The 25,814-nt window shown below is 32.2% G+C and overlaps 1 protein-coding gene across 8 annotated transcripts in view; it reads left to right on the forward strand.

The window, feature by feature from the left end:
- Cadps (calcium-dependent secretion activator 1) overlaps positions 1-25,814 on the forward strand; it is a 794,056-nt gene that overhangs the window by 714,291 nt on the left and 53,951 nt on the right. For 6 of the 8 annotated variants that reach the window (XM_081761521.1, XM_081761520.1, XM_081761522.1 and 3 more), the window contains 5 exons: positions 1,415-1,516; positions 3,679-3,742; positions 4,273-4,396; positions 6,548-6,571; positions 13,608-13,720. In XM_081761521.1, the coding sequence (XP_081617647.1) occupies positions 1,415-1,516; positions 3,679-3,742; positions 4,273-4,396; positions 6,548-6,571; positions 13,608-13,720 (427 nt within the window). The remainder of the gene's footprint in view (positions 1-1,414; positions 1,517-3,678; positions 3,743-4,272; positions 4,397-6,547; positions 6,572-13,607; positions 13,721-25,814) is intronic. The other 2 variants (XM_081761523.1, XM_081761527.1) reach the window with 1 other exon arrangement.

Below are 25,814 nucleotides of genomic sequence, written 5' to 3' on the forward strand. Positions count from 1 at the left end.
TTCTTGGACCTACTATTATACCTGGATCAACATTGATGGTAAATTTAGGACTATACCAGGGACGTTAGAAGTTTATCAAATATTACAGAATATTTTTATTTATTTATTTATTGAATCGACATCAAATAATTACTATTTGATTCCAAACAAGCATTCCGAAATCAAAAATCATTGTTGGCTTACTTATATCCGGTGTTGGCTTTTATTTGTCACTTGTTCTTTGCTATACACATATTTATTGATATGCCGGTGAATATGAGCAATAGGTCATATTTTTGCTAGAAATTTAAAAAGAAAAAGTAGAAAGTAAGGCAATAAGGATGCAATTAATTTTTTTTATCTTCTGACCTCTTAATTCTGGACAAAACACTCTCTAGAACTTCTGTTGAAGTGTAATAATAAATACATATCTTATCTTTATATTAATTTATTTTCTTAACGAATATTGCTGTAACTTTTCAAAGGTAAGCTTTATGTTGTTGTTTTTTTTTCAAAAAAAAAAAAAAAAAAAAAAAGAATCTTATTCAAAACCGAGAAAGTTTTAATATGTATTATCAATATCAATATTCAATTACCTAACGTTTTGAATTTGAACACACAAGTTTGAAACCAGATTTTGAAGTTGAATCAGTTTTTAGCATGAAAATTTATTTTCAGCATGATCTTGAACTCATACATACAATTCAGTGATTAGGTTTCTTAGATTGGACTGCACCATTGAATAAGAAAGCATGATATTATTGACGAAGAAAATTTTACTGCAGTTCCTCTGATGGAAACTAGTTCTTTACTGAACTAGCAGCTATTATAATGAACATATTTCTTAGCATGTTGAATACTATTTCTGTTTTGAACTAGAAGTATACATTCTTCTTAACAGTAACATTTTATGAGCATGTGCAATTCGAACATAAGTCTTACTTGCATGGACATCTGAAGAAAGAAAAAAAAAACATAGAAATTACCAGCATGAACACATTAAACATGGAGAATTTGTGTGCACGAACATCTCAAATTCATAATACAAAAATAAACTAATTAATATTTTATCATTCATTATATTTGAAAGTGTTTTGTGTTAACGGAACATAAAGTCAATACATATTTTAACATATTTTAAACATATTTCAACATATCTAAACTTCTGAGTCAGTTCATGTTATTTTTTTCTTTGGATTATCTGTCTCTTATGCATGGTTATATCCATTTCTGAGTTTCACTACTAGTCTGACAGCTTCTTAAAACTTCTTTCATCTAATGTTGGTAAGAATAACTTGCAGAATAGAATATTGAGGACAATAAAACAACTTGAAACCGTATTAAATATTTGATTTAATTGCAATTAAAAAGTTAAAAATCTATTATTTTGCCCTATTTACTCATATTTTGAAAGCATTTTTGAATAATATTTCAGACCAGATGGAGTAGGAACTGTCACTCATGAAGAGAAGGAAAAGTTCCAAGAAATCAAAGAAAGACTCAGGATTCTTTTAGAAAACCAAATCACCAATTTCAGGTAATAGATTAATTAACAATTCAACTTAAGTTCTTTTACACAAATCATGTATGGATCTCGTTTGTGCCCAAGCTAAATGAACGTAGAGTTTCTTCTTCCCTTCCTATATGTTCTTATAATATTAACTTTATTATACAGGATTAACATAAATGATTCATTTATTTTGAAAAGGCTACATTTTCAGAAGTATTGCATGTACACACATGAAAGCATATATGAAAAGAACCACAAACTCACCAAGGTTGTACTGTGTAGCAGCACGAGTCCATTATCTTTCCGATCGGGTGTGGCAGTGTGGCAATACGAGGTTAGTACCTCTTGAAAATGGAGAGAAAACAAGAAAAAAGTTTTCGTGTGCTTGAATATGCCAGATCTTCGACTGTTATAGCTGTGTAACGCGCTCTTAGAAGAAAGTACGGAAAGGAACCGCCATGTAAGCAATGCATTTTGCGTTAGTATCGGCAATGCAAGGACACTGGTTTCTTGTGTAAAGGGAACAGCGCCTGGTCTCCCAGATCTTCTGATTCAACGTTCTGCAACTTCTTCCTGTGGGGGAACGTAAAGGACCTTGTTTACGTACCCCCACTACCGTAATTCTTAGTCGAGCTCAAAGAACACATCAGTGCTGCAGTGCAGACAATTGACAGGACTAAGCTTATGCTACAAAATGTATGGAATGAGTTCGAGTATCGTCTGGACGTGTGTCATGTCAGCAAAAGGGCACATATGGAATATTTATGGAGGGTGTATAAACTTGGTGAGCTTGTGGTTCTTTTCATATATCTTTTGTGTTCCTACGTGTAATACTTTTGAAAATATATCCTTTTCAAAATGAATGAATCATTTATGCTAGCCCTGTATAACTTGGTATAAATAACATCCCTGAATAATAAAGTACTAATTATATTATGGTTGGCTGTGTTAATTTTCTTGATTTTTTTCTAATCTTCAACGGTTATCACAAATCACAGTGATACTTAGTAATGTTACTTCTTACTGACTTGCTAAAAATTGTTAAAAAAGCATTTAAAAATTTTAATTTAATATTAAATTAACTACTGCTTGGCTATAGGCTTTCCTTTCTTAAAACACATCATATCTTTAAAATATATTTGTTTACTTGTTGAGAATTACGCATTTCTTTCTTGACGTTTTCATTTCATTACACTCGGTGAAATTTATCTCTATCATAAATTTGAATTTCCTTAATATTTGTCTCTATTCACATAATTGTTAGTACCTTGACATAATTTCAACACTCAAAGATAGATTTAATTAATAATTATAAAGGATTTACCTGTAGTTTTCCATTAAGATTTGCTTCATAGCTATTGTGCACCTAAAAGTACACGAAGCATTTTATGAGTTTTTGGATCAAAAAATCCAACATATTTCATCAAAAAATTTCTTGTAGGCCTTACATCTGGAGAACTACATATAGTGTAGCCAAACCCAAACCATCACTTAACCCACTATGATGTGCTTATTACGTAGAAGATACGAAAACTCGATTTAGAAATCGTTTAAAAATTTTGTGCCCCCTTGATTCAAAAACTAATTATTGGGCAAGATCGCAATCTTTTGATCCATTTTTGTTTTTTCTAATTTTCTTGTATTTTTAAATCGGAAAGAAAACTCTACTGTTCTTTCCAAAAGAAAATGAACCAATTGTGATTCATAGATTACTTCTGTAATCAATATTTTAAAATTTATTACCCCCCCCCCCCCGGAAAAAGCTATATTTATTATTAAATTGGTAACAACGTATATTGTAAATTTCCTTACTCTTTGAGGTCTAATTCTTCAAATTATGTTCTTGTCTACGTACCATTAATCAATTAAAAACTAACACAAGTTTTTTCGTTTATCAGAAAGCTATAATTTAACACCGTTAGTTGTTTCATATGTAAAAGTAAAAAATAGTTGTAGCAAAATTTTGAGGAATGGCTATGATGATACTTCAAAATCTTTAATGGTAGTTACAGATTCAAATTTGATATAAATACGTACTAATACTAATAATCGTCACTTAATAATAGTAATTTATTGTAACTAACAAGCATGCAGAATACTTATTACCACATTTTGTATTTTCATGTGTATGTGTTTCATTTCTAACAAGGTTTATTGTTGTTGCTTATACAATTAACATAATCTTCTAGGTACTGCTTTCCATTTGGTAGACCAGAAGGTGCTTTGAAAGCAACATTGTCGTTGTTAGAAAGGGTAAGGAATAGATTATTACTTCTAACTTAGATAAGCGAAATAAAATGAAAAAAAATAATTAGTAATTGCTGTCAGTTCTCTTGTTCATGAAAATTGCTTTCTATTTCTATTAAAATTATATATTTGAACGTATTAGTAGTACAGTACTTCATAGAAAGAACAGCTTCTGGCTTTTTTCCCTCTTTAAAGGAGAAACTGGAAATCTACTTTTCCTGGATGAAACTACCTTCCTGTAATATCATAAACACTACAGGAAGAGGTTAAGATATTCAAATTTTAGTATTCAGTTGGCTTACAAACTGAAATGAAGAAAAGGACATTTTTTTTCTAATAATAAAGAAAACAAATGAAATTTGAACATTTAAGTGTCTATCCATTTGATCAAAAATAAAAAATAAAAATATACTTCATCTACTAAATATGAAGGATGGACCCGGTATTACACGGCGAACACATTACCTAAAGTATAGTACCGATTTACCAATTAAATGTATGAATCGACAATATATATGTATAAATTTCTATTTCAGGTTTTAATGAAAGACATTGTAACCCCTGTTCCTCCTGAAGAAGTGAGAGGAATGATCAAGAAATCTTTGGAGACTGCTGCTCTTGTAAATTATACAAGGTTATCAGAAGAAGCTAAGATAGAAGGTAAGATTTGATATATATATATATCACGTTTTAGTTTAACATTAAAGGCTGTCCACTGATATCGGGTTTAATGTTAAAATCGGGAATTATTTTCATTATTATTTTCCAGTGGTAGAAAAAATAAAGGAATGTTATTTCTAAACACCATATTAATGAGAATTTTTTTCAAAGAGATTTTATTTCCAACAGGCGGACCTTAGAATATTACGCTTCCTATATAGTGATGTGTTAATATGAGAAAATTTGGCAAGATCATTAGATGGGTACGTTCAATCCAACTTCTGGAAAGGTCGAAGACGTAATGACACAAATTTTAAGATTATTTAAATAACTTCATGCAAGTAGATATGAAACAACAGGAGAATAATGTACCAAAAAAAAAAAAAAAAAAAGACTGCTGGGCTGATAGGGGACTCGAACCTGATCCTCCCTTGCCTGGTAAATGCCTTACCAACTTAGCTACCAGCAAGAAAGAAAAACAAAGAAAAAAACATTGTCATTGTTTTTGACGCTTCATGCACCAAGATAAATTAACTAGCCATCTTCTAGCACTGAATTGAATATCCCTGGAGATTGCTAGATATTGTGGAAATTATCACCCAACTTCACGATTAATTTCTTGTCCGGAGTTCGTTAGTCTCTAAACTGTTCGACACACCTTTTCTATGTATTACATATTTATTTATTTATTATTAATAAATGTTTCAGATACAGATCTAAGTCCATTTTACACTGAAACAATGTAACAAAGTACATAAGAAAACACACACACACACACACATATATATATATATATATATATATAAAGACATCCTTTACAGTGACTTTAGTTTGTTCCTAAAATGATTTTCAGAGTCAAAAATATCAATATCTGAAGATAAATTATTATACAATGATGCCAGTCTGAAGTATAAAAAACGTTGTATAATTGATAGCCTGGGTGTTACATATGATAGTAACTTATGACTACGAGTAAGGCGAGAAGGCGCACGAAAATTGAGAACAGAAACCAATAATTGGGAATCAATTTTGCCATTGATAATTTTATGGAGAAGCAGCAGGTCTGCCACCATACGTCGACTATGTGGAGTCTGTATATTAAGTTTGTTTAGGAGCTGTGGTTTATTAAGACTACGCGCTGAAGGAACTCTTTGTTTGACAGTGACTCTTTGCTTCACATCAATAAGCATGACTGAACCATTGTTAACAACATTAGAATATATGAATGCACATAATCCACGTTTATGTTTTGTTTATTGACATATCTGTTTGATAGTCATCTGGAATCCTGTAAAGTCGTCCCGAGTACAGTGTTCTAATTATAGCTTTACTTTGAACAAAAATTTCGTGCACTGTGTACTAATAAACATACAATAGCATACCTACTAATGCTATTAGTGATAGAAATTAAACATTTCGTTTCATTGAGAACAATATATAATCAGGATTGATCAGGAAAATAATGTATTTTGGCTTTATTGCTGGAACCTAACTGCACTTTCTTATACAATAATAGTGCATATTATGTATTCAATAATGCCAATTACATTTCCAACATTTTATCATTCAGTGCTAAAATAGTTAATGACAATAATTTTTATCAACTTGTAACTCTGAAATTGAAGCGTCGAAGTATACTTTGGTGACGTTGTAAATACTACTTGTACTCGTAGCATACTCTATTGAAAAAAAAAATTATAAAGCTTAGGATGCTTGGGACATTGTGACATAATATGGTAATAAATAAATAAATAAATACAATTAATTATTCTCATCCAAATGGACTGTTTAATTTCAACCAATATCAGATGAGATGAACTTCGTTAAATTTACAGATTTTAATAAATACAAAGATGAGCTTGAAATGACATTTTAAACTATAAGTAAGTATATGATTTCGGTAGTTTCATCTTTTTATAAAGATGGAAAGTGAAGTAATTGTCTTCGCCATAAAGACTCCACCCTTTACTACAAATAAAATCAGTTTTTTTCTCGTAGTCGCAGATTTCTTCCTCTTCTTTCGTGTGAGTGTTTTTTTTTTTTTTTTTTTTTTTTTTTTTTTTTTTTTTTTTTAAGATGTTTTCGTAACTCCACTTTACAAACTGGTTATTCATAACTATCTTTTCTCTTCTTTTTCCTGCCGTCCGCCAGGTGGTACTGAAGCAGCCGTTCAAGGTAATGTTTGTTGCCAGAAAATCACTCTGACAAAAGTTGTATAATTATTGGTATTAAAAACAATCTTGTTTCGATGTTTGATATATGGTAGCATCGCGTATCAAAATAGGCTTCCGTTAACAGATCCAAAACTCATATTTTAACCCTTTCGCTACGGAATAAATTTTCGGGTTGTTCCTAGAAAAGGAGGAATTAAGCAGCCAAAAAATGAAATTTTCACATTTCCGTCAAATATGATTTAAAGACACTACTTTTTTAAAGAAGTACATAAGCTATATAAACGGCTGAACATCAGCAAATGGCCATGGCGTACGTCGTTCGACACTTCCTACAAACAAACATCGGGTTCATCACAAATTGTACTTTGACCTCTGCTAAAAGCAGAACTCTCCCAGATTCCAAATCTGAAAGACTGTCAACTTCACCCTCATCTCCTGACACATCTGAATCAGAATGTAGCAAAACTGCAGTTATCTGACTGTCACTGATTGTCTTACTGTTGTCCGGCATTGTTTTCTGCTGTACTTAGCTAGCCTCAAATCCACAAACACACCACAACAGAATAACGCAAAGCTATCGTACTCATTCGTGCTTAACTGCAGTTTGAAGAAATTGCCGCCAGTTGGCAGCACAATGCAACGCATTATCACTAGCACACGTTCTGTACAGAATGAGCGACTGATATCTATTATTTGCAGCGAAGTATAAACAAAAATAGACGTTGTGGACTAAAATCGATTTCCACAGCGAAAGGCGAAAATTTTTAGATCGACTAAAGTCGATTTTCGCAGCGAAAGAGTTAATCTAAAATAGTGTAGAATATTAATTGAAGCTAGTTTTTTTTTTTCCTTCACAAATTAAAACAAATGCGTACTTTAATTTCCCATGCGTGTGATTTTTAAGGGTTTCTGCTAGGCAATGTGTTAGCCGCTTTCGTTGTTCATTGATAATTAACTATAACTCCATATGATTAGTTAATTCCATGTTTCGGTTATAATCCGCCTTATGCAGAGTCGTTTTGATGGATGATTAGGGTCATACTAAAAGTCTGACTACTGCAGGAAACATATGTTAGTCAACTCTTTAGTGTAATTCTAAACACACTTCAGAAAGATTCTGCATAAGGCCCTATGTTATTAATTTGATTGAGTAGTTATGACAAAAGTGCATATCTTTTCTTTTACGTTTTCTGTTAATAAGTGTTATGTGAATGAATGATTCAATTCGATTGTAGTTTCCAGTAACTTCCAGATAATAGTCTTCTTTATGTCAAAAAAAATTTTTTTTTTTTTCAAATTACCCCATTTGGCTCATAGTTACTGATAAAAGAATTTGTAGTTGGTAGGCATGTACACTTCCTGGTGACCACCTACAACTGGACTCAGGACCGGATTAATCCATCTGAAGGCCCGGGGCTAGAAAAAATATGTGGCTCTTGCTGGCTTCGCCTAATACTTTTCTGTGAAAGTACAGTAGAAAAGTTAAGGGAATATGCTTCATATTTTTGGTCATATTTTATTTTATGATGATTGTATCTTTATGATTAATTTTAGATAGCCAGTTGGGATTTTGATCAGATTAGAGGACCCAGGGCTAGAGCCCTCCTAAGCCCCCCCCCCCCTTAATCCGGCCCTGCCTGCTATTGACTTCAAATTAAGAGATGTAAACAGTGTTTAACGTTTTAACAAAATTTCAGACTTACATAAAATACTACAACTATTTTTTAGACTTCCAAACTATGCTGTACAAAAGTGTCTGAAATCTTGTAGAACGGCCATGTCCGTCCATTCGTCTGTCGACAAGTGTGAGATCAAAAACGGTAAAAAATATTACGAATCGGTTTTATGTCACCTATTTAACGTTCAAAAAATAAGTTCCATCTCCTTCATTAAACTCTTGTTCAAACCGGAAGTGGTAGAAATCAATCGTTTCGGTTTTTAACGTTGATCATCATAGAACAAAAACGGTAATAAATAGCGACAAGCGGTTTTCAGATGTCGATTCAGTGTCTTAAAGAGAACATGCAATCATCACCTGCAGCACCTTACCAAAACCGGAAGTGGTTGGAATTTACTAGTACTTTAGGTTTCTATACTTATTTGCATAGAGCGAAAACTATAAGAGATATAAAAAAAAAATATTTTGATGAAGATTGAGCGTCCCAAGAATGAGTTATGTCTCGACTATTATCTACCTGTTGAGACCGAAAGTGGTGAAAATTACGATATTTTTGGTTATAACACTGATCGCATAGTGGATAAAACAAAAATAGTTTTTTTTTTTTTTTTTTTTTTTTTTTTTTAATATTCGGTACCAAGAATACGCGTTGCAATCCTAAGTGATGGACATCAGTTAACACTTCCGATTGTAATGTTAATTTCCATAGATTAAAAACAATAAGAAATGGCGAATAGTGGCTTTTTGATACGGATTCAGCGTTCAAGAAAGAGGTTCTATCTTTGATCTTATTATTCTATTGCAACCATTAGTTACAGATGCACTACTTGAAGTTTGAGTATTGAATTCGCGTAGTTTGGAAGTCTACCGTAATTTTACACTGTGAAACGAAACCCACTTGCTTTGAGATTTGAATTATTTTTTAATCTGCCCAAATTAGTGTTCTATTATGAGCAGATATTTTGTCAATTCTTGACATTCTGAAATTATTCTTTTCTTGACTATTTTCATAAAAATATGGTGTTACAGATCATTTTATAATTCTTAAGATCCTTGATACTGCATTTAAGTAATAAATTTTATTGTTTTGGTATGTTGAATTTCTTTTCTAAACTAAAAGAATTAGAATTATCATTTTTTTTAATGATAACTACACGAAAGTAACAAATATTTGCATATTATTGTTAAAATTATTTATTATGAACAAAAGTATATATTATGCATTATGTATTATTATTATATTATTATTATTATTATTATTATATTAATAATAATAATATACTCTACTCATTAATTTATCGAAAAATCGTGCTGAGTTGGAGGAAAAATGAAAAGGTTTGTTCAAGTAAAATTTGTGCCATTTTTTCTTATTTCAAGTAATTCTAACGTAAACATATAAACAAACATATAAGTAAAAATGCGGTCCACTACACTAAACTTTCTCACTCTCGTTTTAAATAATGTCATGCTGCAATTTTTGTAGAAGCATTTGTTCATAAAATATGAGCAAAATTTTAATACACGTTCTCAGCAAACTTAGTTTGAAGGAAACTCACATCCAAGAGTAAACTACCCGTTGTGGATTGTTTCATGAGAAATAACAAATGTCGCATTATAGAGCTACTAATGAAATCTTTATTTATGAAATACGAACAAAATTGCGTAAGTCTTTTGTGGGAAAATATTCCGGAAGAAAACTTACTCAAAAGAATAAACCATCTCTTGTGGATTCAGGAAAAATGGCATATGCATTCTGGTAGGGTTGTTAATGAAACATTTATTTATGAAATACGAAAAAAAAAAAAATCGTCTTAGTCGTTTTCGAGAAACTTGTCTGGAATGAACATCTCCAAGTGTTATTGGATTTTTTTTTTCAGAAAAAAACGACGTATTATAGGGTTAATGATGAAACACTGATTTATCAAATATAAACAAAATCAAAACGAAATTATTGGAGCTATTTTCGAGAAAGCAAATAATGAAAAATGACTGACTCGACTGAGACTCGAACCCGGGACCTCTGGCATACCGTGCGAATGCCTTAACCACTTCGCCATCCAGTCAAGTTGTTTCCTCCTTTATTAGTATATGTGAAATCACAACCGTCATAAAAATGTTCGGTACAGTGTTGTCCAATCACAGCAGAGGTCTGTGGTACAACCCTCGTGGACCGAGATGAGAGCACCAACCTTCGAGAGTGAGAGACTGGGTGGCTGTTCTGGGAAGCGGACTAGTTGGCGTAGTGGATACGCCGGAGCTCCCGTATTCAAGTCCCAATCAGTCTCTTTTTCACTCTTTGCGTTAGAATTAGCACCTATAGAGGATTTGGTGTGTGATGTGTAAACCATCGGTTGTTTGATTAGTATATATTTTCGAGAAATTTTCGTTTTATTTCACACTACGGTAAATTCTCTTATCTTTAGGAGTAAGAAGAAAATTCAAACTCGTCTATCCCTGGAGTACTACACAAAAACCTTAAGTTTAAAATTTGTTTCGGATATGTTGAATGGCGTATCCTCTAAACGAGTATACATACATGACGAACACACAAATGCACATCCAAAAATCACTTTAGGGAATATCAAACGAGGTTAATAGATTGAAATCTCCATTTTCTTTCTTTTTTATTTTATTTTTATATATGTTTTTCTAATCATGATAATTTTTCTCTTGTATCGTCGCTCGAAAGTAAACAAGGGAAAGGAAGAAAAAAAGAAAAGAAAGAAAATTTTAAAAACATGCTGGATTAAATTTAGAAGATACTCATGTATGATTTCGGATATGTTCACAGTTGACAAATACGTCATGTTGACACTATGACGTAATTTGGTGATTACATAAATAAAATAAAATGAAGTCTTTATTTCATTATTGAAATATTCTTCCACTTGCCATTGATGTCTTCCTTACAAAACAGCTACGTTACTAACATACATGAAAATTACCTTCATGTTTTTGAAAGATTGATTGATCGGATTGCATTTTTGCGTCTTTTTCAGCACCAAGCTTTTGTGAGACGTAGATCTGTAGCTTAATGTAGGGTTCAGATCACATGAACTCCCACCAGGAGTCGAACCTGAGTCTTCCTCGCCAAAGCTGAGTACGCTATTCGTGTAGCCACAAGCGACCTCTATGTTTTTGAAGAAATAACAGTGGAAAACGAAAATTAAAACTAAAAGGAAACCTCCCATAAATCCATCTCATGTGTAGGTAGTGCCGCATTAACCATTAGGTCAACAAGGCCCGTGCCTAGAGCGCAAAATTTTTGAAGGGCGCAAGATTTAAAAATAAAATAATATTTTTTTAAAAAAAAAAAAATCATGTTTTTAGTTACGTAGTTGTAGCTGTAGCATCTAGTAAGTGGTAATTAACTGTTATGAATTATTAATTCACTAATTAAGCATAATTTAGTCAAGTGTTTAAGTTAGTATTTTTAAGTTTGGGATGAAAGAGTGGAGAAACGTGTAATTATTGGGGGCGTTGATTGCAAAAGTGCCTAGGGGTGCTGAGCTCCTGAATATGACACTGTGTGTAGGTATTTTTCAAGAGGTCAATTGACACCTAAGAATTGCCAGATTCGGAAGCTAGGTGGCATAAATTGTGAATTGATTTTAAAAAAAAAAAACGCCTACATATGGGGTGGATTCATGTAGGCTACCCTCTTAATTTTAACCTTAATTTTCCTTTCTCTTTTATTCCTTCAAGAACATGAAGATAAACCCTATGTTAGAAACATAGTAACAACATTAGAAACAAGATATGTTAGAAACATAGCTACATGTGAAAGAAATTCTAAGTACAAGGACATTTTTGTAATCAATTAGGAAACACTACTCATGCGTAGTATATTAAGTCTAGTTTTAGACGGAAGCATTCATCGTAGCATTCCTCGTAGCAAAAATCGTATCATTGATATCCTACCGTGTAAAGTAGCAAATGCTATAGCATTTCCCATGCCATAGCATATCCTATGGCATTTCTTGTCGATAGAACCTACTCTATTTCGTAGCATTTTCTCCAGCACTTCTGGTCCGATTGCAGCGCCATGGTGTGTTAAAAGGATGCGAAAGAGTTTGTGCCAAATATCCATGAACTTTGTATTGTGTGGGAAATTGAATTGTAGTAAAGAAAAATGAGTTGGAGTAAGGATGCTCTTTGCTCACATACTTCTTTGTAGTTTTTGTTTTTTAATATAATCGGCGAGAACTGTTGTTACCATCACTATAGCTTTAGCTACCTCATGCTTTAGTTTCGGAGTCATAATTGCGTTCTTTTCCAGTCATTTGTTTGCTACGTCACGACAAGATGCTTATCAAAATACTACCATGTAGAAGCACCATATACTTTTGATGGCATAGAATATTATACGAGATTTTTGGCAGCACATCTGCTACGAGAAATGCTACGATAAATGCTTCTGTCTAAAACTAGCCTAAGAATTGGGATCTTTAGTTTAATGTTCTTTGGTTATTCCCCTTATGCTAAAGGAGACGGATGATAAATACAAGTTATTGAGAATTGAAGGGGAGAAACCGTAGTCTAGTGGTTATAGCGTTCGATTTATGCGGTCAGATTCGATTCCCGGCTCGTGCTTACCCAATTTTCGGCGTCACCCAGTGTCGTGAAGCAAAACTGGGGAGTCACGTGAATAAAAGACGTGACGGCCACTAGGTTTAGAAAGTTCCCGATACGCCGGTTAGCAATATGGCGACGCAGCGCGCTGACCACGTGTTTGGCTGGACGTAGTTCCACCAGTCACTAACAGAGCGGTTCAGGCCTACAAACCGGACCGGTACTTCAAGTGGTTAGGTTTGGTTTGAATGAGAATTGAAGAATTAGTGAGTTGAAGAAAATGGGAGAATTTCAGGAAAACACCATGGGTACAGTGTTGTCCACTACAAGCTCACAGAGATTAAATAGAAACCGTTGAGCTTAAGATGAACAATCTAACATTGAGTCATCGTATATCCCTTGCTCATGACTCCCTTCACTGCTGAAAATAGTAAATCCAAACTTCTACTACTCTGTGGAAAGAAGTACTTTCAAAATTTATGACGTTTTATTCTATAAATTTTAGTTTTGCTTCATTTTCTTTCGTTTTACGATTATTTTGAACGTTTATTTTACTTGAACATTCTCTTAATAAATTACCATTCGTAAAAACAAAAGAAATTTTAAGAATGGCAATGAGTCTTGCCCTCACGTAAGTAGCAAATGATCATCGAAAATAACACCGTAAAGAAATTGTGAAATATGTTGTGTACTACTATGTGTATTAAGAATGAAAACAAAAGAAGTATCTTTGAGAGTTCTAGATCTTACTTTTATTTGCTTCCATTTTGACCACTACCAATTTCAGATGATCTTAGTGGGGAAGTAACCGTTGCTCCTAGCAAAAAACTCGAGGATCTCATTCATCTGGCTGAACTTTGTGTGGACCTTCTACAACAAAATGAGGAACATTATGCAGAGGTAGGACTGTTACGTTGCAGGTAACAGTAAGTTAACCATTTCAAATGCTCTGAGTGGGGGATTTTGTTTAGTCATTGAATTTAACGGTATGAGTGTATTTTTGGAGTTATATATTGTTAGTGTGTAATAATGTAATGTTGTGGTCTACATGTTACGTTCAAATTTACTACAGTATATATTTGTTACTTGTTTATACTTATGTATGTTACATGATTAATATCCCATGCATCCAGAGATGGAATAATTCACTTATATATACATATGCATTTAAATGTACTTATTAAATTGCTAAATAGATTTTTATCTTAAATTATGAACGCTTCCAAGTATATGTGACAAAATCTTATAATCATGTGTAACATAATATGAACGGATAACACACATATATATAATGGATTGTATATATGTGGGTAAATCACTGCACTAGTTCAATACTAGAAAACATTTAAAACCTTTGTTTCGAGAAACCGTTCATTTTAGTATTTAATTCTATTTATAATTTAAAAAATTAGGGTATAAGTATCGTTGTGAATGGGGTATCTATTTTTAATTAGGTCAAAGATCTTATATTCTGAGGTTAGCACAACACTTCCGAACGTATTCTTACGGGAGTGCTCTTTCACACAGACTTTTCAACGTGTTGCCTGTGTGCGAAATAACTAATGAGTTAATAATGATGCTTGGATATATGAAGTAAAACTTACTCAAGTAAATTGGATCAATATATATTAAACAATCCATCTCTGTATGTATAAGCATGTAGTATAATATTATTTTATGTATAATTCGGCATGGTACGTAGTACATATATGTGACAGTCATTAATTAAAATCTTAATTTATGTTACGTAGAAAGTAAGTCTTCAAACCAAGTATTTGTCAGCAAAATGTTCTTATCAATTCAATTTAGTTGTTAGATTAATGGTCAATCATGAAACTATTTTCCTGAATACTTATTTGTTAGGATTAGAATTAATAATTCAATAGTTTGTTATAGCATAGCACATTACATTTAGATATACCATGGTTTAGTGTCTGTTGAGATTCGATGGTGAAATTGATTTTTTCTGAGGCGTGTAGTTGAATAAAAAAAAAGTTAGAAATTTAGAAATAAAAACGATACTGATAATATTAAGAGATTGGGAGAGTCAATATTTAAAGCTAGAGAAAGATAGCTTTGACGCAGTGTAGCCACATTTCTCCCTTGTTTAAATGATGCAACAGATCCCACATTTTTTTCGTTTACCTAGTTAGCATTTAGTAAGTCATATTAGATTATATAGGGTTGGTGATTATTATTGATATCACTGTAATTTTCATCTTCCACTCTATTACTCTCATGGTTCGTGCTTTCGAAATTATCAATATACCATAATAACAACTTATTCTCTCAAAAATTGGATTTGTAAATAATTCTTAATAAAATATGAAGAGATATATGTATTTTAAAAGGAGAAGGAAAAAATTAATCTAACGAACTAATTTGAAGGAGCATGTTTCAACTTGCTTCCATTCTTTAAATTCGTGTTTCCTGTTATGTGATCAACTTTCCTTTCTACTTCATGCACAGATTGTTATTTCCTTATTATCTGTAGATATTTTTGGATTACAATCAATGGTAAAGACATATAGGGCCCATCAAATGCGAGTTGCCGAATGAAAAATGACAAAGATTGCAGCAAATGTCTTGACGTATAGACATATTTTACCCTTCCAAAATTGATAAAAAAAAAAAAAAAAAAAGAATATAAAAGAACTACTTGGGATGCTCACATCTATCTATGAAGTTGCTTATGTATGTCTTTACTTCAAGAACTACCCATTTTTAATACATTTCTCTTATTTATCTGCGTGATATTCCCAGGAAATACACATATATTGAGAAAAGACTACTTCAAGGATACAAAATTACATTTTGATGGTTCAGTAGTTCTCATTACAAAAAATCAGTATAATTTATCATTTCTCGTGACCTTTAAACTATCAGTTACTTTGACTTTTTTTCCTCTGAATCGAATCAAATTCCTGTTTTAACATTTTTTTACTAAAATCAACAGTGTTTATTTTTACTTTAAAATAACAAAACAAGCTAGTGTTACAACTGAGTTTCACTATATAGCACGTACTTAAATGCGTATTTGCTTTAACACATAAGATGATAAAATGTGATCAACACCAAGTGTTCAAGGAGAGTAAAGAGATTAATAAAAAAACAAAAAGATCATTTTAGCAGTTACACACCAAGGAACAGAAAAAAATCACTGCTTATGTATAAGTAAAATATAAATAAATTTTTAGAAGTCATCGCGAAAACGCTTCAAATTGCATTATATCGCATTTTGTAAAATGGTTACATGAACTTAATCTGGAGCCACTAGAATTCATTTTCTACCAAAGAAAGTCCTTTGACTCACAAGTGATTGAATTTTACTTGTACAGTACAATTAATTTCGATAATCAATATCAGTTAAGTGAAAAGAAAATGGAAAAGAATGGATGTCGAACAATATCCACATCACTATTTAGAGAACCAAGAGAAGCAGAGAAGACCTTTGAGAACAAGAGTCGGAACATACGTGGTGTCGGATGCCAAAAGTGAAAGAAAATATTATCTTAGCTCAAGAACTGTGAGACCTTCCAAAGCAGTTCGATAAATTATACAGAAACTATTGTCCATGTTTCAGAAACTATTATCTATCTAATTATCCTACCTAAGGTTAATACGGAGGGTTGTCTCCAAGATTCTGTATACGGACCAGTCTTCTGGAATGTTACAATTGAACCACTTCTTACGGAGCTGCAGAGAATCCATAAGTTGCAAATCTAGTGGCATGTGCGGATGACTTGCTTATAATAGTGGAAGTTTTCGTAGAGAATTAGAAGAAATAAGTTATCCCATTTTGGTAGGACTCAAAGACTAGTATGACGAAAATAAGCTAACAATCTCGTCACCTAAGGTTGTTTATATGCCCTTTAAGGAAAAACTTAAGCGAAATTCAAAGTAAAATATGGTGGCTGTAACATAAAATAGAGTAAAAATGCACCAGATATCTAGGCATCGACTTATGAGAAGTGGAACTCCCAATTACATATACAATATGCATGTAATAAGGCAAGTAACATCGCACAGTCTCATTGGGACAATGGAAGTTCCACCCACATCCATATCTATTATGTAGATACTATGATGAGTTAATGGCTTCAGTGATAGCGTATGGAATAACCGTGTCACTTTCTGGCAGATGTTAGGGTAAAAGTCATAGTTATGTGGCAGAAAGAGTGGGACTCCTCAGAAAGCGGAAGATTAACGTATAAAGTGCTGAGGACTGGTTAGGACGCATAGGGTCTGGAAGTATAACCTCATGCTACACATCCGAACTGAGACTAGTCAAAAGATAATACATAGGCCACTTCGTGATATTCTTCTGTCTGAAGATCTATGCAAGGACTTGGATGGACTTGGATGTGGTCACTAGTGTAGTGTCCACTTTCCATAAGGATAAATACTGCACTCAAATGAGAGAAGAAGAGTTTTTCAACCCTACTAAAAGTGTCATACATTTCTAAAGATGACAAAGTTTAAAAGAGTAAAAAATTGCTTTCACTAGAGTACTCCTGCTGAATATATAACTGAAAGTCAACTTCTTGAACTCCTGACACCAAGGAGGGCTCTTTTGTACATATTGTCTGGATATGGGCACTGTAACTCCAAGCTTGTGCAGTTAGGAGTGGTTAGAACACCAACGTATGAACCCAGATTGGCTGACGGCACAACGTCCTTCTGCACGTATTATTACCTCTAAGCACTCTATCTAACATGTTTGGAAATAATATTCGACTATAGGAGAGGAATAATCATCGTAAATAAATATCCAGTTTGTGCCCATGCTGTATCCACTTTACACTCTTCGTAAATATACTTAAGTTAACAGAAAGGAAAAGGACAAAAAGACAGAATAAATTTCGGCAGGTAAAATAATATAGAAGTCAGTTTTAGGATTACAAAATCCTTAAGAATTAGAATATGTAAAATTACATTGTAGTGCCCTCCTGATATCATTATGAAGAATTGTACGCTACAATATTTTTGTCTAGTAAGACGTGGTAGTGCCGCGTACCGTATCGCTAATGGTCTCGTCTTTGTTGCGAGCTGTCTCGGGTTCAATTCCCGGTGTGGACACTCGGTCGAAAAAATGTAATAGCTTTTTGAAGCTATCCATCCTGAGTGAGTTTTTTCCTGAGTTTTCCTCATTCATACCAGGCAAATGCCAGGATGGTACCTAAAATATAGATTCCAGACCATTTCCTTCCTTTCTCATTCCTTTTTCTCCTTCTCCCTTTCTTCGGCTAGTGCGCTCGCTGAAAGACGTTATCCCTCATACGTGACGGGCTTAAGGCCATTTGTACCCGTAATGCCCAGAAATATGTATAAATAAATAAATAAAACTAGTAAGGTGCATATTTAAACCCATTTATTGTGTAACCTTAAAACTATATGACTTTATGGCTTGTTTGCCAGTCAGCGATTGCTTCTGTCACCTGTACAGTATAGAAGTATGTATTTGTAGCGTAGTATCCATAAAATTTTTGAAGCATAACGATTTGGTTACTGTAAGCAGGGAGCTAAGCATATATTTATTTAATTGATAGATCTTAAAACACACACATTAAGCACATAGATTAGAGAAGAGTATAAGATACATGTAGAAAAATGCACTGGAAAAGCTTTTAAATTCCGAAGCTGGATCGTATGCTGTATTTCATACAAAATAAACATATGGAACTTACATTTTACACAAACATTGTGTTATTTTCGAGGCAAAATTCTCCAACATCAATCTACTGTGAAAGTTGAGAAAAATGCACATGCTAAACTTAATAATGGTATATTGTTATAATATAATACAATAATAATAATAGTAATGTCTCAAGTGCTTTGGTTACTTCGATTTAAGTTAATATTTAGAGATCCTAGTACAAATTGGTATTCTCTACTTAGTAGAGGACTGCAAGTTTCTTGAACACAAACACAGAATAGAAATGACACAATATTTTTCTTCTAAGTTTTGCTTCTTGTGTCACAATAACAACAGCTTTATTTAAGTTGATAATTGTTTGATTTTTTAGTTCAAAATTATTATTTTGATTTGTTGTATTTATTTATCTTTATTATTGAAAGTAAAAACTTGAAGACTGCAAGAAGTGTTGTATTCCATTAAACACTAATATCATTTATATATATATTTCTAATATTGCGTCATGCGTAAAAAGAAAAACAGTACACAATCAATTGTTTATGAGTATTCAGAACAACAACAATTCTGGCTTTTTTGGACCTAAGCTCAAGAAACCAGCATGCCTTGATGTTGTGGGATGAGTGTTGTGTCACTCTGCATTAGGTAATCCCTGTAACTCATATTTGTCGATGTTATTATTTTTTTTTTCTAATGTGTTCGGTACGTGGAAGTGAATACTTCCTGGTGTAAGAAAGAGAACTGTAGGGCACCATTCCCTTCCTTTTTTCTTGTTGTTACTAATTGTTGGTCTTGTCTTTCTTCTTTCCTATCGACATGTTGGCTGTGTGATCAAAAGGCTTTCAGATCGGTGAGTGTTGTGCTATTTCTGCTTCCCCCCCAAAAAAAAGCCTTCTCTCTATTTTTCTTGTAACTAGCTCTTTTTTGAGTATCTTAATAAATTGTTTCTTAAAGGGGCTTTTTTTGTAAGTCAGGGAGGAGGAGGATCAATTATTTGTAAGTGGAATGAATGCTCAATTGTTTTCTGTCACAAACAATTTTTTGGTCTCAAGTAATGATGTCAAACAGAAAAGTCTATGAATTAAGTTCCGTTTATATGGGGGTCGTTCATGTCATAACGTGAATTAAATGTTTTTTTTAAAAAGGGACACATTATAAAGGATTACAGAAATACGTTTTAAGCTACGCTTTTAACTAAATATTCATAACCGGGATAGTAGGAGAGGTCTGTTTCATAGGGAAGCATACACTAACTCCCTTTATCTTCTGATAGTAGGGTCAATTTATTGTTCAAACACCCTACGAGAGAACAAGTGAGGGTGAACACTAATATTTTTAAAACTTGTAAATATTTTCCCACAATTTTGCGAATATTTACTCATCGTTTGTTCAAGATTGGCTTTCCCTGTACACTGTATACCAACATTTGCTATTTCAGTATCTGAACTTCCTCTTTTGGCATTACCATGAGGAGATTCGCGATCTTGTTTAAACATGCACATCGTACACTCTCGTCTTATTCAGAGTTTGTTCTCCATTGTGCTGTCAGTATTCGCAAAAATTCCAGCAAGATTGGCATATTAAACGTAAAAAAATAATGATAATGCTCTGTGTAATACAAGTACTGACAGTGAGTTTAATGTTTATCATCTTGAATAACGATTAATACAATTAATATAACAGCAAGAAAAATTACCAGAACGTTAATGTCAACTATATAATTGTAAATTCTACACTCTTGATATAACAGTAAACATTTGCTCCAGTTTTGATGTGAACGTCCCTCGTAATTTAAATAGTTTAAGAGAGCCGTCTCTGCTTTGCTGCTTTATCTATGTATCTGTCCTTTGTGTTTCTGTACTTATATTGTGTCCCTATCATGTCCTGCAATGTCCAATGTTTAACACCTTCTTTCTTTCTTTCTTCCCTTTATTTGTGAACAGGATAAAGTAAGTAATTGAACCTTCTGTATTAGCTAGTAGATAGTGCATGCATTTTTGCTTGGGTTTGTTGTTGAAAGCATGGCATGATATTTACATTGCTTCTTCGCATAGGAGCGAGGAATTTGCTGACCCGTAGATAAATACATTCAAACAACATTTCACCAAGCAGTCACTCCCCGAAAATTGAAATATTTCTGTAGGATTTATAAGCACACTCAAGTTATTGTATTTAAAACATACGATTATATAAATATATATATATTATACTATAAAGATAAGCATCAGAATGAAACCTTAGTTTATCTGCATGTCTTTTTTATATATTGCTTATAGATATTTTCTCTAAATGAGATCATAGGTAGCACATATAGATTATTGTTTTCTTGACTCGATTTGTAGAGGTCTTCTTTATGGTAAAATATAATAACAATTTTGACTTGAATATTCGCCATTAAGAGTTGCATATGTCAGTGATCTATGTTAGATTTTGCTTTGTTTGAAGTTGAACATTCCATTTCAGCACCGAGGTTGTATGAGACTTGGATCTATAGTTTTAAAAGTATGATCCAAACTAACGTGATTACACCAAAGATATTATTTTAAAATTTGCAAAAAAAATGTTTATATGTTATATGTGAACACAAGAAAATAATTTGACAGCAATTAAAAGAATTCATTTCACCAAATACTGTCTTTGAAGGTCCAGAAGGAGGTGCGTATTACAATACACAATTACCTGTATTTATTTAGTTTAATTATGGTTCACAAATAACACCAAAAAATGTGCTTTATTAACCAACAGCTTCAAGTTGAAGCAGCCTACTCATTAGAATCGTATCTCCTTTGAACTTGGACCTGGAATAATTTACGATTACATTAGCTACATTTCGAAGAATGACATATATTATCTGCATTGCCAACAACTGCGGTAAAATTGTTAAACAATCATTAGTAAATGAATGGTTCAAAGCATTCAAGGCAAGGATCTCTGTATGACATATATACCTCATTCTTATCCTATATGTACTCAACTGAAACACATAAAAATCAAGACCTGAGAAAATAATAAATTAAATTTGGAGGAAAATAAAATAAAATATTAAGGAAAAGTTTTCTGAAATTGTATTGAAAAATCTAAATTGGTAAAAAAAATTTACATCTACATACTTCAAAGTATTACAACATACATTTTTTTTTTCTTAAATTGACCTTTCTCGTTTTATCCAAAAAGAAGGTCTCTATGGATTTAGAATTCTCTCTATATTAAGAACATGGCACCATGAATGAAAGACAAAAAACTTGTTTCTAATATAACAGAAAAGTAGTCACGTTTCATACTCTTTAGGTGGTAACTCCTAAAATGTATTATGACTGAAGAAATTCTCCTGTAATTCGTAGTGCTTGTCTTTCTACTATCGCACTATATACTTTTCAAGTTGAAAGAAACGGCACACAACCCCTTTGCATCATTTAGATACTATCTCTTTTTATTATAGTAACTAGTTTTAGAATAGTATGATATCTGAAACCATGGTAGTGCAGTCCCAGACACTATCTAAGCACAATCAAATCTTTGAAGAAAACCACCAAACATTTCAGGAGCTTCTACCACCTTTTTCCTTAACTCGTTCATATTATATTATTACTTGTTTGTTACTGTTCATCCTTAGGTTAATTGTAAACATAATTAAAATTGCATGAAGTGCATACTATAAAAAAAATTAAAATTGTGACGTATCTTATTGGTAAAAGAAATTGAAAACATTGCATTAGACTCAAGTAAGTATCAGAGTTTAATGTACTAAATCTCTTAGTTAGCTGTTATTTTAACATATATTTACATTTCTATCTCAGTATATATATATACATAAAAGTTTATATATATTTTATATACATAAAATATGTATAAAAGGTTATGAAGTAGATGTATGTTCGTAAGATATGTTAATTATCATCATTTTCAGTGACTATTCACAAAAGTTTTAATCTTCTGCGTTATGTATACATGTTTGAAGTGTGTGCTTCAGATATATCAAATTTAAATTGCTAAAACATAAAAGAATATTAATCACTTGCTTTTAATATTCTGTTTGTCGCAAAATTCTCTTAAGTGTTAAAATATCCCTTTGATGAATGTCAGAATAGACATGTCATAATAAAGGCACAGCTTCGTGTATATCAAAATTATCGAAACTAGATCTAAATGCTAATATTGGTAATCAAATATTAGTGTATTTATTTCATTGTATTAATATAATTGAGCTACGTATCAAAAATCTTTCATTAAAAAAAATTAATTAAATTGACATTGAATACGTTTTCATCGATTTTTATTATAGATTTAATGTATCTTTAGCGATTAGTTTCCGCAAAACCAGTAGTTCTTTTAGGTAGTTTATTGTTACGCATATCATGGAGAAATCTTAGTAAGTTTCGCTGGCAGAAGAGAAATTCAATTCTGTCTAAGCTTGTCTCCAACTGTTAGTCTCCTAAATAAGGTAGAAATAACTTTTGAGGATAAAATGTCCTCATTGCTGAATATCTTAAAATATTCATTTATAAGGAATGTAAAATAATAATAATAATAATAATAATAATAATAATAATAATAATAATAATAATAATAATAATAATAATAATAATAATAATAATAATAATAATAATAATAATAAGGTTCATCTTATTATGCGAAGATTAATTGAAATACTCGAAGGACAGGCTCTAAGATACATGTTAAAAGTATCAAAAAGTTTATTAAATTTTTCATCTATATGTAGTTTTTCTTCCCTTGCATGCAATATTATCGCTTTACATTGCAGAAACTCTTATTAGGAGAATTATTACTATGCGAAATATATAGTATTAATAAATAATTGCTACCAAAACTTCTAAACTTGAACTTTTAGAGATGAAAATTGAACTACTTCGAATTCGAATTTCCACTTTCTTCTGGAACTGAAATGGCAGAAAATCAAGAATAATACAAATTGGTAGCCCTGGAGCAAGAAGTCAGAAATTGTATAATAGTAAAGTTTAATAGTCCAGAAGATAACATGGGCAACAGAAAAAAAATCTTATGATTAGAAGTAAATTAAGAATATTTGTTATAAATGTTGATCATAATCTACCTCTATTCAATTTCTGCCTAGACCTCGTTCTTTATTTTAGAATTACATGAAGATAGTTAATATCCTATGTCGCTGCTCTTAATGTCTGTTTAGAGTCTGTTTAGATTTGACTAAAGAACGAACTAAGCGGGAAGTTGGATGTTGTTTGCTATTGTAAGTCATTACAATATATAAAAACAAATAAAGGAAAATTAAATTACTATCAACGCTGTCGACTTCTGCACTAGAGAAAAAGTGTTTCCTATGGTCGTACTAACTTCCTATCCAGGGCCCATTTAAGATTAGGAACTTATGTGGGCTCTTTTCACAACAAACTACATGTGAAATAGTCATCATATTATTATTATTATTATTATTATTATTATTATTATTATTATTATTATTATTATTATTATTATTATTATTATTATTATTATTATTATTATTATTATTATTATTAAGAATGTAGAAAATCTAAATAAGTGCTCTAGTGATTTATATTACACTTCAAAGGTAATTTTGACATGAAAAATAATCTACCGTGGCTTCCATTTCTCACTCCAAGAAATTTCTCAATTGTGAAATGAAATTTTGTAAAATACAATAGATCAAAATAATGTCAAAATAATTTATTTGGTTATTCTCAAATATTACTTCAATGACTGTTAATGTTTCATAGAGGAAGCAATAATAATATATATTCCTCTTAGTTACTGAATTCACAGAATGCAATGCCGTTCTATCATTGAACAGTTGCTAATCAAATTATTTGGGATCATTCACTGACGACCCATATAATCTTAGAAGCAATTACTAATTATCTAGTTCCATTAAATTTAATATTTTTCACAACTCAAAGTATTTATTTGAAAATTAATAAAAATAATTTTTGGTATGATCTGAAAGAAAATTTACACTATATAATCTTTATTTTATTATTTTAATTTGCGTCATTTGGACATGTCAGTCCATAAGTAATAAAAATATGTATCTGTCTTCTTGATAATAATTATACATAATCTTAATTTTCACCCTTTGTAAATTCCTTCCTTTTGACGCAATGAATGTAAACGTACCGAAGCTATACAGGGTGTAACAAAAAGATACGGCAAAATTTCAGAGGTGGAATCCTTGTGGGTAGACAAGTGAAAAAGATCATATGACCTGACCATGTCATGAAATGCATCATTACACAGCCGTCAGACTGTGTGAAATAGTCACATTCTAGATGTGACTCAATGTAAACCTCAATACCTCAACTCCTAATTAAGCTAGGAAGATAATTTCGGTATCAGTGTCTTCCTGAAGGATGAACTATTTGTAAAACACGTGCAGATATGGCGTGTATGTCGTCGATCGAGCCTGCATCCACATCACCTACAGCGAGTGCAGTCTTTCTCAGCAGCCGACTATCTCCCGCGAGTACGTTTTTGCCAGTGATACTTCCAGCAGTGTACCGTTATCCGCAATAGTATTTACAGATGAGAAACTGTTCCCACGAGAAGGCATCTTCAATTACCATAATGTATATGTTCGAGCGAATGATAATATTCATGAGATCAGTCCCAGGAGACATCAACAACAATTTGCTGTCAGTTTGTGGTGCGGTATTGTCGGTGACACTTTCCTAGGCCCACACATACTCCCGTAAGAGGCTGACGAAAAACACCTACCAAGACTTCCTGGAAACCCACATTCAGGATGCATTGGATGACTTGGCCTTGGCTCTGCGTCCACCCTTGAAAATGCATATCAGTGGAAAGCTTCATCCTTCAGGAAGACATTGATGCCACATTTATCTTCCTTGCCAATTAGGAGCTGAGCTATTGAGTCACATTGAGTGATATCCAGAATGTGACTATTTCACAGCGTAAGGCGGCTAATTGACCGTAACTCTGTAACAATGCATTTCCTGAAATATGGTCATATGAAACTTTTTACTTGTTTACCCATAAGGAATCCACCCCTGAAAGTTTGCCGCACCTTTTTTTTACACACTGTATTTTTCTAACAAGAACAACTATTTCTTCGGATGAGTATGATTCAAATTAAAATTGAAAGTATATATTCATTTATGTACCCTTCTTCAATTTAATCATAAATGTGCTTATTCCAATAAGAAGGTAGACCTATAAACGGATATAATATATATTACACTACATATTTCCTATGTTTGTCATACCCTGTGATACCATAAGGTCAACAGCGTTGCCAACTAGGTAAAGTTGTACTTTTTCAAATAACACTAAGCCAGGCTATTACAAATTTCAAGTCTTACATGTGAAAGGAAA

Source organism: Thermobia domestica, chromosome 6, assembly GCF_964235325.1.
Source record: "Thermobia domestica chromosome 6, izTheDome1.hap1.1, whole genome shotgun sequence".
Lineage (NCBI taxonomy): Eukaryota > Metazoa > Arthropoda > Insecta > Zygentoma > Lepismatidae > Thermobia > Thermobia domestica.